Source organism: Strix aluco, chromosome 2 (assembly GCF_031877795.1).
Source record: "Strix aluco isolate bStrAlu1 chromosome 2, bStrAlu1.hap1, whole genome shotgun sequence".
NCBI classification, from domain to species: domain Eukaryota; kingdom Metazoa; phylum Chordata; class Aves; order Strigiformes; family Strigidae; genus Strix; species Strix aluco.
In genome coordinates, this window is record NC_133932.1 from 14,390,949 (window position 1) to 14,404,982 (window position 14,034).

General features: G+C 42.2%; 1 protein-coding gene across 1 annotated transcript; it reads right to left on the bottom strand.

The window, feature by feature from the left end:
• Nucleotides 1–22: 22 nt before the first annotated feature.
• Nucleotides 23–13,592, bottom strand: LOC141917984 (SH2 domain-containing protein 1B-like). The gene is made up of 4 exons (XM_074811841.1): nucleotides 13,402–13,592; nucleotides 8,136–8,199; nucleotides 5,544–5,712; nucleotides 23–3,504 (listed from the first exon to the last, which is right to left on the bottom strand). Exons 1-4 carry the CDS (start codon nucleotides 13,533–13,535, stop codon nucleotides 3,467–3,469), a joined length of 405 nt encoding a protein of 134 aa, XP_074667942.1. The 5' UTR covers nucleotides 13,536–13,592; the 3' UTR covers nucleotides 23–3,466.
• Between the last annotated feature and the right edge of the window lie 442 nt (nucleotides 13,593–14,034).

Genomic DNA, 14,034 nt, shown 5'->3' on the forward strand with positions numbered 1-14,034 from the left:
AGGAGCTATGGCGGGGCGGCCGGCGGCGCGGGGAGAGGATGAGGGACTAGGGGGAGCTGGCGGAACGGCTGCTTTACCCCCGAGGGAGAATCCGGCTTCAGGGCTCGCCTGCACCGATGCGATGTAGAAAGTTAAGGAACGAGGCTTTTCCGAAGAGGGGGTGTGTGGGGTTGGGGCGTGCTGAGTCTTCCAGCCCCCTCCTCTGGGAGGTGGCCTCAGGCGCGGAGCTGCCGGAGGTTCCCGCCGGCGCCCACAGCTTGTCCTTGCTACTGCTTTTCTGCTCCAGGTTAGCCTTTCCTGCTCCTTTGGCGTGGGGTTGGGGCCGGCCAGCAGCTAGGCGCCCCTCCTGCCTGCGACTGCCTGCCCTCTTCCGCGGGCAGGATTGGGAGGAGAAGGAGGGCCAGGATCCTCCCGGGGGCTCAGGCGAACAGCCTGTAGCCGAGGAAAGTCAAAGTTGCCCGTGGAGGGCTAGCCCTGCTGGGGCCAAGGCGATGTCCATGGGCAAGAGCTGCCTGGTACCTGCTCGGGGCCTTGCAGTGCCACCAAAATTTAGCAGCTGGCCTGTGGGGAGAGGCAGGGAGGAAAAGGACAGTGTGGCAGGAGTCATTCTTTCTTTGTGGGTATGAGGTGGCCCCTTCCCATTGGGGCACCCTGACTGCAGTTTGATGCTTGGTTCCTCTCTTGAGCGTTCAGGGTCAACATGATTTGAGCTGTCACTGCTTGACCCATGCACAGGCACACACAAACACTCCACTTTGGGATGTTGGAAAGTAGGTGCTAGTGTGTGAAGCTTTTGAATATACTTTTTCAAGTCTCATGCACCGATTGTTTTCTTATCTATTAGGACTCTGAAGAAGTGTAGGAATTGATGCCTGCTAGCTGATGCCTGTGAGCAGTTGGTGCCTGCAAGCTGAGGCCTGTAACAATTAGTGATCTGTTATACCTTAAATATTAAGAAATTCTTTTACCAAACAATGTTCAAGTTTGTATTTAACAAGGCCTGAGTGATTAAAATGTACAGAGAAAATATTCTAACCTTGGGAATAGATACATCCTGGCAGAAATGCTCAAACAAGGCAGGTAAGAAAGAATATTTTGGCTGGACAGCAGAGTTGGGAAGCATCCAAGGAGAAGAAATTGTCCTCAAAAGACTCGTGACCATAAAAGGGAAAAAGGAGTAGGGGGCTAACTCCCCAAACAACCACCGATGTCCACCCGAGACCCCCCCCGCAGGCATAGTGTAATTTTGCGATGCCAGCACTACGTAAATGTAATAGTTCATCAGAAAGGTGGAGAATTCTTGGAAAATCTATGAATATTCATGTCTTTAAGGTATATAAAGGATAAACTTTTGTTTTAGTGTATGCATGTTAGGTGGAATCACCCCCCGTGCATCCAGCGCTGCAATATAGAATACCTGCCTTCTAAAAACTTCAAACTAAGTCTTAGAGCATTCTTTTGAGACTGAATTTATGGTAACAGAATGTGTATATTAATCTCATTTTCTTCCACTGTTAACAGGCAAATATATTCCTCTAAAGCACAGCTGAATACTCTAAATGTAGTGGAAATGGAGCCAGAAATGTCTTTCTATTATGGGTCCTTGCTTTCTCCTTTAAATCCTTGATCCTTCACACTCTGCTGACTGCCTCAGAGGTAACGCCTGAGAACTGACAGTGGTGTGGGCTCGTACGCACCCTCGGCTCTAGATGCAGCATCCGAAGGCGCAGCCACGCCCGTGTTGTAAATCTGAGTCCAGAGCATGGCTGCCTGCAGTGCAGTGCTCTAACCAGAGCAACTGCCTGGTAAAAAGCACCACAGCCCAGCCCCTTTTCCTCGCCAGCCATGAGCCATCGGGATTCATGCAGTGGGGGTCATGAGGCATGGCCTGGGATCCCTTGTCATTCGGCCTTTTCCTAAGGTGGAACGTCAGTGTGACTGACTGAGCACGTGGGGGACTGCTGAGACTCGCGTGGCAGAAGAACTGTGGTGCTGTGTTCTATTAAAAGATGGGGCTGCTGGAGTTGGTGTCTCAGCACAGCAGCTGCTCAGTCTGATACATGTGATAACCAACTATCAGGCAGGCTGCTGAATTCTGCAAATAGACTCATCTGTGTATGTGCTTCTACAGCACAAGGGTTGGCTTTTTTCCTCTCCCATAGTACCATTTTTCATGGACAACTACTTTCTTTTCAGTTCATGATTTTTGGACACATACGTTAGTATTTTTGGCAATGCCAGAGTTAATTAATATTCTCATTTTCTGTCTCCTTTATGCTAGAAGTACAGTTGAGCCTGGCACCAAAAACTTAGCACTGTTAAATTCATAATGAAATCCAAAGCACTGAAAGATCTAAAAGTCCTTTAACAAATAGTGGTGTGAAAGAAACATAATAGAAAGAAATCTAACTAGTATTACCCATTAAAATACATAAATAAATTGTGAAAGATGCTAAACAAACACACAACCAATATAAATGTCTTCCTCAAGATCGCAAACAGAGAGGGAGTTTGTAGTAGCAACGGGGAGAATCAGGACATGCATTCCAGTTCTGGCTTTGGTGGCTAGTTGCAGGCCACCTTCAGAACAAAAGTATTTATTAAATATTTAAAATTAAGGGTAAGATTAAAGAAAATTCTTACATTAAAAAAGTAACAAAACCCATACATACTATAATACAGAGCTAATGGCAGTAGCAAATGAAATTAGTAAGCATTCTCATATGTACAGTACCTATTAAAAAAAAAAGGATGTGTTCATACTGACATGCATGTAGAACTTGCAGTCCTACTGTAATCTACCAGAACCATTCATCAATATTAAAAGTATTTCAAACCATTTCATGTTGTTGGTTAATTCTTTAGGGTATGGATTAAACACAGACTTTTTGTTTTAATTTAGATTATTCCAAACTACAGGATAATGCTAGTATTCCTTGACATAGCTGAAATACTATGCACTTGTCCAACAATGAAGGAACATGAATCATGCCCAAAATAATAGAGTTTAGAGGTTTTTAAGCATCGTATGATGACAAAAGAATTTTTGTCGTGTATGGTTTTTATCAACACATCAGTTCTGCCATAAACTGCTGCTTTATGCACATTCATTTACTGTATTTATATTGCTGCTTTCTAACATTGTTCATTTTAGCAGTAGACGTCTTGGTTTGCTGACTAAAAAACCAAAATACATATACATGCACACAGATGTCCTTCCCCCGTACATATGTATATGTACATATGTACATATATATAAATTTTTTATTGCTGAACAAAAATATATAGTAGCTTGTACCAGATCTACTGGGAGAAAATATGGATGCTCTGACAGTCTGCAAAAGGAGGAGACTAATTCCAGAGGTACAAATCCACGGCAGAGAATGCCCAACTGGCAGCTCTCCCTGGCTGATCTGTTGTGCTGTGGCACAGCCCGAAGCGGCAGCTTCCCAAATCGTCAGGTCATTCAGGGCAAGACAGTGATGTAATCGCTGTCATCAATTTCTGTAAAGAAATCAATAAAATAAAGATGTTGTCATTGCAAATGGCTCCTCAGAAAGCCCACGGTAAGCAGGATGGCCTGTGGCCGTGTTGCTGGGCAGGTATCAGTAACTCAGTTTGGTTTCTTGGTATTCTCTCTGCTGTTGCAGGGTCAACATTTAGGCCCCGTGTCCTATGGACTGGGTCCTCCAGGAGGAGGCAAAACCTGCACTGGCTATTCTGAGCCAGCAAGCTCAGTTATTAAACAGTTGTATCCACGTGAGACCCCTTCTTCCTGAGGAGCAGTCAAATGTCAGAAATCATCCATACTTAGTAAATCACATCAACATCCAAGATAGCTATTGACTATAGCATAAAACACCCTTTCTTCTCTAAATAAATACCCAACAGAAAAGCTTTTCTCCCAACTAAGGAAGGAGAGCCTGAAAAAACCCTTTCTCTTTTAGACCTTGTCAGATGGATTATGTTTTTTTGAGAAGCCAGGGGAAGGGCAGAAATTGACTGCTTGGGACTCCATCTCCACTATGGAAACCTACTGTCTCTTCAAGAAGCCACCCTCAGACAAGCTGTTCCTAGGCTAGAAAACAATGTTCAAAAATGTCCAAAAACCAGTATCGTGACCCCAGTCCCTTGAGGTGTTTTTCTGGTCCCACTGGAGCGCTCAGTCCTGCATGCGCTGCAAAGCCAGCTGCCAGTGCAACACGAGGGACGGGGCCAGAAAAGCGTGGTGCCTGGTTTAGGAAGCAATGGGGTGTTTTGTGTGGTGCCTACGTTTCAGAGAGATATCCATCATAACATCAACCTAAGCTCCCCCTGTGAGCATGTAATAAAGCAGTCTGAGGGGGAAGTTTGGAATGCTGCATAGGTGAAATTTAAATTAAAATTGAACAGAAGCAATTCCAAAATAATTTGAATATTTCAAAAAGCCTCCATTTTTATGGACAACCACAAATATTTTGATAGTGAAATGAAAGGGTTTGGTTTTGTCCTTGTGAGTCAAGACCAGGACATGGTACATCTTCTAGAGAAGTTCATGTTGCAGGACCAGACAATAAAATATGTATTGCACCTGATTCTTCCTAAAAATACATCCATGCCGCTGCAGTATTTTCCATCTGCCTGGAGCATCAATGACATGATACCATAAAAACCTTTTTAGAACAAATGTAGCATATCTGCCTTAGTGATACAAGTGATAATGCAATGTTGGAGACACTGGAAATGTCTCTTTCCTACTGTTGCTCTCAGCAAGGTTATTGCTGCACTGGCCCCTAAAAATGCAGCTTAGTGTGTGTGGTGGGGAGAGCTCACCCCTTCCTGTCCTGTCTGCTCGAGACAGGCAGCGCCAGAGCTGTTGCACTGTTGTTACACAGGAAGGTGTAACTGCAGCACAGGGAGGCTGGCCCACCAACCGCATTTGAGCGTTAGTCTTGAGATATAAATCACACAGAAGGCTGGATGCTCCAAGATTTTTTTTTTCTTTACAATAACTGTAATTAATATTAACTGTAGTTAATAGAAGGATTTCCCTTGCTCACGCGTGCTCTCACTGTGGCTCCCATTACACTTAGTCAGAGGACCTAGAAGAGTTTCAGGGTTATTTTTCAGCCTGTACCCTGATGGCTACTGTAGCTGAGCGTCGTGCAGCAGCAATATGAGAATGGCTTTCAAAAGTCTCAACTCGCAGTGAAGTGCAGGGGTCTGGCAGCTTGGCAGAACCATATTGGGTAAAACTGGTCCTCAGCCTTCCCTAGCCTAGAAGCATCAACATGCATGCAGGAGCGAGCTGTGGGCAACATCATGTTTTGCCTTCTATATCTCTTGCAATTTTAACTCGTCAGTTTGTGGTGTATGAGGGTGTGTAACCTGTGAACTGGGAATAGCCATCTTCCAGTGAACATAAGAGAGAATGAAGGGTGTTGAACTTCTGTCCATGCAAGCTGGTCTTAGAGGACATGTAGCAACTATTCACCACAAACCTGTCAATGCAGTCATCTTAAAAAAAAAAAAACAAACCACAAAGGCAGAGCTAAGTTTCTCACCATCATAAATGTCATCCTTTCCTGACTTGAACCTCTGGCTTCTTTGTGAGACCTTTTGTTTCTTTACTGGGTAGCGGAGGTTTATTATTAGTCCTTGATCTGGCTTTTCAAAAGTGTATATTAGGTCCTTTAATGTTCTGAAGATCCTGTCTGGAACACCTTCAGTAGTCTACAAGGAAAGGAAGATAAAGGTTTTTTGCAACTGCCCTTCACAAAGAGTCCCCTAAATGGAAGGAACAATAGGTTGTTTCTTGTTTACCAAGGAGCTGTTTTGTAAACAGATTTGGTGACAGAATATTGTACTATCCTTAAAACACTAGGGACCCTTGTTTGGTGGCGTGGTTACAGCACGGAGTGTAACCTCTCTTACCATCTTTTATTTGAAAAAAGAATATCTGTTTAAAATACTGGCTCAGATGTGTGCTGTAGCAATCTACGGCAGGGTGTCGAAGAGTGACAGCGTTACAGACTTCCCTCTGGTCTTAAAGCACAAGTTTAGAGGCAACATATTTATTTCTCACTTAAACTGTTGTATTTAAATAACTATGTGACAAGCAGAAGCCAAATGTTTTACAAAATATCATCATTGTCAAGCAAAGGACATGTGCAGAGGCAGTGGCTGTGTCTGAGAATCCGTATGAAAGTCCTGGGCACCAGCTTTTGCTTCTAGGCAGGAGTTTATTATTTGTCTGGCTTTGTGACTTGCATTGGACTCCTGAGGCCAAACACAGAGGATGGCACTCCTCAGCGGGGGAACAGCGTTCTCACAACCTGCTTTTTAATGTGTGGGTTCATACAGCTGGACTGAACTGCTTCCATGGCACAGCCCACAGTAATCTGTACAGAGGCTTGGCAGCCCTGGGGACTTCAGGACAGTGACAGACAGTAAGCACATTAATCGGCTCTAATCACAGTGAGGGTTCTACTACTAGTCATTAAAAGTGAATGGGGCTTTGGTTGCGCTTCATTCGCTAACAAAGAAACATGTCTTTATTTTGTTTGTGTTTCTGCATCCTTTATCTTCCCTTCAGCCCTGTGTGGACTGGGTGCCACTGCCTCTGTGTACTGGCTCTGGCTGGGATGGAGTTAACTTTCTTCGTAGCAGCCTGTATAGCACTGTGTTTTTGCTGTTGCTGAACAGTACTCGAACAGCCTTGAGGTTGTCTCTTTTCACACTCTGCTCCCCCAGCGAGGAGTCTGCCAGTGCGCAAGATGCTGGGAGGGGACACAGCAGGGCAGTGGGCCTGAATTGACCAAAGAGCTGTCCTGTCCCATATGACACTGTGCTCAGCGATCAAAGCCCAGGGAAAGTGGGGACATTTGTGGTTATGGCATTTGTCTTCTCAAGTAACCATTACATGTGCTGAGGCCCTGCTTTCCAGGCGGTGGCCAAACATCTGCCTCCAGATGGAAAATAGTGATTAAACTCCTTCTTTGCTTTGCTTGCGTGCACAACTTTGCTTCACCTGTTAAACTGCCTTTTGTCTTGATCCAGGAGTTTCGTCACTTTTGCACTTTGTGTTCTCTTCCCCCTACCCCATCCTGCTAAAGGGGGGAGGGAGGGAGCAGCTGTGTGGGTGCTTCACTGGTGGTTGGGGTCAACTTACTGCACTCTAGAAAGTTCATGGCTGAACCTGGCCCTTAAAAAAACCCCCAAACAATCTCCCCTCCACCATCAATATATTATTTTAGTCTATTATTTTAGTAAGCCAAAACAATCAGGCTTAAAAATTTGAAGAACAGAACGCTTCTACATTCTTGGCAAAACCTCATAAGGGAAATTGGGTTTGAAAAAACTAAAAGTGTTTTGAGTTACTATGTGCTGATAGGCATGACAGCAAACCTCACTAGAGTGGCTGTAGTCCAAAAGAGATTATTTTTTGTCAACAAACCATTCTTCTTCATGGGAAATTGTGTCTTTCGTACTCAGCCCAAACCACTAATAAGCAAGAAATTACCAGCATATCAGAGCTTGGTGTGTGCTTTACGGGGTGAGTTCCTCATTTCACTCTAATCCTACCTAATTGTTGGCAGTTCTGTTGGCTCTCTCCTACTACAAGCAGAGGAGTGAGCCAGCTTTTAAGTGCCCTCTCACCTTGCCTAGGGATTTGATTGTTGCAGTCTGCTCTTATGCTTATTCAAGCAATGAGCAACATTATCTGGGGTCATCACTTCAGGTGCCCCAGAGTCACACAGAATTATGGATAGGTCTCTTGAAATCAAAAAGATCGTTGCAATATTCCAAACTCCTACAAGATGCTGGGTGCAATGGCAGAGTTTTCAAATAGAAAAAGCTAATTAGGAACAGGAACAAGTAACGGAAAGGATTTTTTATTTCAATGCTATCAAAAAGAAACGGTCAAATCAGAAAGCAGCTGGTCAACAAATAACAGATCCATTTAGGCTATAAGGGAATTCTACAAACATAATAGCTACTTATAAGCTCATATGTAATAATAAGTATAGTCAAGAATTGAGAAGAAAGCAAACTTGGAAATATTTTCTAAAGTAATGTGTTCATGTATATTAATCTTTTTAATCGAGATAATGATCTTTAGTGCCATCTGTATAGATGAAATGAGAGTTACTCACCTGTATTCTAAAATATCCTTGGTGTTCCTTGAAGATACGGTAAGTGTAGACAAGTCCTTCAAAGCTGTGAAAAGCATTGTTGTAGACATTATGCTTTTTATTAACTGTCAGACCACTGCAACTTGCTTAGAATGTTACAGCTGATCTTGATGGACAGCTTTTGTTTTCATTTGTTTATTTGTATCTTAAAGTAAATTGCAGTACAATGAAAGACTAAAACCAATCTAAAGGAATGCCTGGTGCTAAATAGCATCAATTTTATATATATATATATAAAAAAAATATTTCCATTTGATTCATATATTGGAGCTTTCAAAATACTTGGGATTCTCTAAGTCATATGTTTAATTGTCTGTTCGCCAAAATTAGTCATGCATGTTGTTTTCTTAAGCCTCAGAAACCCCGATATTACTTTATCATGCCTTGCCAATTCAATTCTAACCCCCTGTACATCACTATGCAGATCTGTTTGATTTTGGTCCAAGTTTACGGCACTCTTTTTTGTCCTGCAGTGTTAGGCCACGTACAGTAAATGTAGCTAAGAGTGCTGTGTTCAACCTGCAGTCGCCGCACTTTGCTTAGCATAGATCTTGATAAAGCGTGTCCAGCTAGCTCACCTCCACATCAGCTGGCTGCCTGAGCTTTCCTCCAGCTTCTTAGGTGCATTTCTTATGCCGAGTTTTGTATTACTACAGCTCCAATAAATCTGGTAAGTCAAAGCAATGAAAATGCTTCAAGTTTATACATCCAGAAAGGGCTGGATGTCACTGAGAATTTGTATTACTTGTTCTGAGACAGTAAAACACAAAATAGACCCTGGAATTCCACCACAGGTGCCATGTAAGAGAAGAGTCCCTTGCTTCCATAAGGTGCCTAAGTCCTTGCTCACCACCAGCAGAACTGCTTCATGTCACTAGAAACAACTTTGTGCAAATGTCAACCAGGGAATAAACTGCAAGCAAAGGGCTGGCACACATGTCATCAAGAACTGCAGTATCTCCATCAGCAGTGAGGAGAAGGGGAGCCGTGGCCTCATCAGCCCTCAGACTTTACACTGGGTTGGACTCATCATCAGACAACATTTTCACAATGGAAAGACAGTGCTAACATGTACCCCTCCTTCAAAAATGGAGTTGTAAGGAAGACCTAAATAGCTATAAAGTCAAAAGTGAGGTGCCCTTCTTTCTCTGAAGTCATATTCTAGGGGAAAATGGGGTGGCTTCCAACTAATTACCACATCCACAAGAGAAGCAGTCACGTTTCAAAAGACTGATCTGTATCTGAGAACAAGGATGAGAGATTCACCTGGGATATGACACAAGACTGCAATGCTGTATGGAAACAAGCTCATTGGCATGGAGTGATGGTCTGAAAGACTGTCTTTGCAAATGTCTTCTATCATACTGATAGAACTTGGGAAGGATGTGAGGGGAGAGAGGGAGAAAGAAAGAAAAACATTAATCTAGTAGTAAAGAATGATTCTGTAGAAAACTTGAAGTTCACCTTTTGCATGAGATCTGCTGGCATTCCTCTGAAGCAGAGGTGAGGAGGTTGCCATGGCATACACAGGAGCATGAAGTTGCAGAATGTTTGTCATGTAATCTGCTTTCCTTGTGGGAGTCCTCAAGTAATTGTGGCACCACAAATTCATACTGTCATTCCCCTCATGCCGCCCCACACGGTGGCCCCTTGAGTTGTCTGTACCTTCATGTATTCCAGGTGTGATCATCTACCAGGCTACCTCAACCTAAAATATGTTTGATTTGACCAGAGTATAGCTAGAGATGTATATTATATTGGACACATACGTGCCTTAGGTATATTAGGGTCTTCACAGTGGGCTGAGTCTCTGACCCCTGCTGCAGAAAGCAGACACTGCGGTAGAAGGAAGAGACACCACATTTTTAACAAAAATGTCTGCAAACAGCAGGTAGTATTAAACACATGATAAGTTGTGCAGTAAAATTGAATGAGACAGAGGTAGAAAAGCAAAACAGAAGGGAGTCTAAAGTTTGCAAAATGAGAGAACGCTTCTTATCTTGAAATATAAGATTACTCTAGCCAGGGGTTTCAAGGAACTTCTAAACTAAATCTAACACAGGCCTTTATATAAGAGTAATTTGATTCTTCTCATCTATTTTCCTATCCTTCTCATGTGTGATACCTCCCTAAACTTAATTTTGCAGCTGTAACACAAGAAGGCTGTTGAATTCTTAGAGAGATGTTAGCAGAAAATGGCCTCCAGTCACCAGCACCCAGGATATGACTCCACAGGTCCTACTTCTAAGAAAATTATTTTTCCTTTGCATTTCCCAGGGTTTTAGTTATTATTATTTTTAATAATATGCAGGTGCTTGAACACCAGGCTATTGATGGCTTTGGATATATTTTGTCAACAGAAATAAAAGCTTTATCAAATACCACAGTGGCAGCTATTCAGGAGATGAACTGGAGATCACGACCATGATCAAAAAAGGCAGTAAAGTTGCAAAGAAATATGCACCACAAATAAGCTGGGGGACGGGAGCAGTATCTGACAATAAGTTCTTTTAACTGGTATGCATGTTCATCAGAAGGACTTCAGCTGTAGCTACATGAATTGAGCTGTCATGAGAGGTAAAGTCTTAGGCAGAAAACTTATCTTAGGGGACTTGTGTATAAATGAATAGTTACTCTGGAAATAAACTATTTTGTTCTGCAAAAAAAGTTACTATAGACTGGGATCAGGATAAGACTTCCAGTCAGAATAGATTTACTTTAACCCAAAGAGTTGCATCACGGGGATGCATCTTTTGTTTTTTTCCTCCTTGAGATACCTGTGTAAATTCATATGTTCCTGGCTTAAGAGTATTTTATAAATGTGGGTGTTCATTCTTTAAACATAGAAATAGAAGTGAGAAAAGATAATATCAGAAACCAATCATTTCTTGAAACTCGTTCTTTACTGATCATCTAAATTTTGAAAGGTTACTGTCTGGATATTATTTGGCTACTGTAATTTTTACTAAGTAAACATGAAACTACCATTAAAATGGAAACTTCTCTTTCCACATTAACTACTAAATGCTTACCAACAGCTGCATATGGTACAGATTAATAACATGCCTGGTCTGAGCACAGGAGAGATCCAGTGGTGGAAAAGCAGGGTGAGAGGAGGAGCTTTTTTTGGGAGAATGAGAAGTTGAACCATAAGGAGAACAGTAGCAAGAGCAGTAGGTCTTGACTGAGGCACTGTCAGAGACCTGGGACAGCTTTGGATGAAAGTGGCAGTGTGCTGTGGAGGAAGACGTATCAGCAGAACTGTGCCCCATGCCCGATTAGGAAAGAGATGCTTTCAAACTGGTCCCACCGTTCTGACTCCCAGATCCTCCATGAGAGTGCCCCCCACCCCCATACCCCAATCTGTAGAGGACAAAAAAAAGTTGGTTGTTTTCTGTAGCAAGAGGATCAGTATCTCTGCCCATGGATCAGACAGTTTGAGAGGTGTGCATCAGTTTGTGCATCAACCATGTCAGGTGCTAAGCAATGTTTTAAGATGTGATTCTAATCCAAAAGTTGTCTTGAAACAGCACTGAGAGTTTCAGTGTTGATTGCCTCCAGTTTTAGGAGAGTTTTCCTCTGCCTAGTCAACCACTGACAGACACTCCAGTTTCTGAGGCAACTCTATTACCATCCCATTTGCTTTCACATTTGCAAGCCAGTATCTGTTATACCATTGCTGCCACCCCTACAGTTTAGCTATTATATTTGTCAATGCAGAAGTTAAAGTCAAATACACTAAACACTGAAGTTTTTAACACTAAGTTAACACCAGTTTTTAACACTAAAAATTCAGAGAGGCTAGCTGTAAGTCACATGCTTTTTCATATGCCTGCCCAGACCACTGTCAATAGACAGAAAGAAGCGTGTCTGCAAGCTATCACAAGGTAGATCTACTTTGTCCTTAAGAAAAAAGAAACTGGAAGCAACTTTGTTAGCATGGCACCATGCTTAAACTTTACGACAGTGTACTCTGTAGACGTGCCCTCTGTTACATCAGTAGTTCAAACTCACTGGACACACCTAACTAGCCCTTTACTCTGTCATCTACCTCTACTGCATGACATCTCAACAGCCATCTTCCCATGTCAGCCACTAGCATTGTCGTTCTTCCTCTGTGCCAGGATCCCCATTTGTCCCTTCTGACAGGGTACGTGTGCCCTTTCCCTCCCATTCTCTCTGCCCTCCCCGCATCCCCTACGTTGTCTCCTTCCACGCCATAATGAAAGCAGGTTCCCACAGCTCCCTCCCTGAGGGCTCTGTTTGTCCCCCGCTTGACATTTCTCTTCTTACGCTGTCACTTCACAGACCTCCTTTCTTCTACCCACCAACTCCATAATGCTCCATTTCCCTCTCCCTTTTCCTCCCTTCTCCTTTATTTCAAGAGAAATGCATTTTTGATTATTGATAAAACACTTTTTGGTATTTTTGAATTAATTAGATGCGGTGTTAAAAATTTTTCATGTCACACTCAAACACATCCTCAAGGAAAGCGTAAAACCTCATAGGGTCAAAGTCTCAGAGTTACTAATTTATAAACTTTGAATGCATTAGGAACAGATCAATTATATATGAAAAGTGTAAAACAGGCTTCTTGAAAGGGAAATAAAAGTGGTATTCTCTACAGGAGAAAGAATAAAATTTTAATTGTAGTAATTAACGTTAAGGACTAGAAGTAGCAATTTTCTATGCCCATCTTGTTCATGGACTTGTCATATGAATTTGAACAGGACAGTACAGCTTTTTGCCTCAGCTTATGTTCTTACATCAGGTAAAATACCTTTGAAGCACAAGGCTAAATTTTCATTAGATAAAAAGCCTATGAAGGAACTGTTTTGTAACCTCCTGCAAGACTTTTCTGTGTCTCAACAGTGCTAAAATGCTATTTACTCATGATTAAAGGGGCAGTAACTTTGAGTAAGGTTCTTACCATGTTTTGGCAGGCTAGCTGTTTTCTCTGGGCTCCTCTTATTGTATGCAGAGAGAGATCAGCATCAGCAGACTACAGTTAATCTATCCTCTGTTGTATAAAACATCTTTTGCGAATGCCACCTTCTCACTACTCACTATAAAGGAAGCCTAAGACAACCAGCATTACTTGAATACATATACACACCCCCTTGGAGTCTGTTAATATTAAGGAAGAAGTATTAATGTTAGAGAAGATGAATGCTTGTCTTTGCATCTATCCGAAAACTCATAAAAAGTTTAGTATTAGAGTACTTACAAAACGCAGAGACACAAAGCTCCTTCCATGCTTTCACTCTCTCGTATTAAATAGCTACCATTCTTTCTGGTCTTGCTCATGAGTTCTTCACAGGTTTTTCTTGTTATCTTTCCATGAAAAAATGGGAACTCCATGGACAAAAGAAAACAAGGTCTCTCACCTTTCAAAACAATTCCAGAGAAAGTCAGCAGCCTGACATTAAAAGAAGACTTATTCCAAGTGCAGTTGTCTACAGACAACTGATTGGAGGTGCTAAATACATACACAAGTTCATCTGTGTTGTTATTGCTCACCTGTCCGTAGTGAAGTTGGTTACAGCTCAGGATTGCAGTGAAGGCAGGAAATGATAAATGGTTTGTCTACATTAGTCACAGTCCACATCAGGAGGAAAGAGTCTTTTGTCATATTTTATCGTCAGACATTTGAGTTATGTATCACACTTCTAAGCTATGCAATAGCTAAGTTGACAACTAAATATAGTTATATTTTTAAGTTAACTTTTATGTTTAAAGTGGCTCAAAAGCCCCTGCAAATAGGGTTCTTGCTCATAGTTTTGAAAAATGCTGCTTGGTTTAATTCTGTTCCTTGCTAGACTTCCCTTCTAACACCATTGTTCAGTTGTCTGGGTTTTGT

Bases quoted from the DNA above. Each gene is read 5' to 3' on its own strand.
- LOC141917984 (XM_074811841.1), bottom strand. From the start codon at position 13,535: ATGGAGTTCCCATTTTTTCATGGAAAGATAACAAGAAAAACCTGTGAA. The intron at 8,200-13,401 runs GTAAGTACTCTA...TGCTTTTCACAG, and splicing joins GCTTTGTGTCTCTGCGTTTT to CTTTGAAGGACTTGTCTACA. The intron at 5,713-8,135 runs GTGAGTAACTCT...CTTTCCTTGTAG, and splicing joins AAGGATATTTTAGAATACAG to ACTACTGAAGGTGTTCCAGA.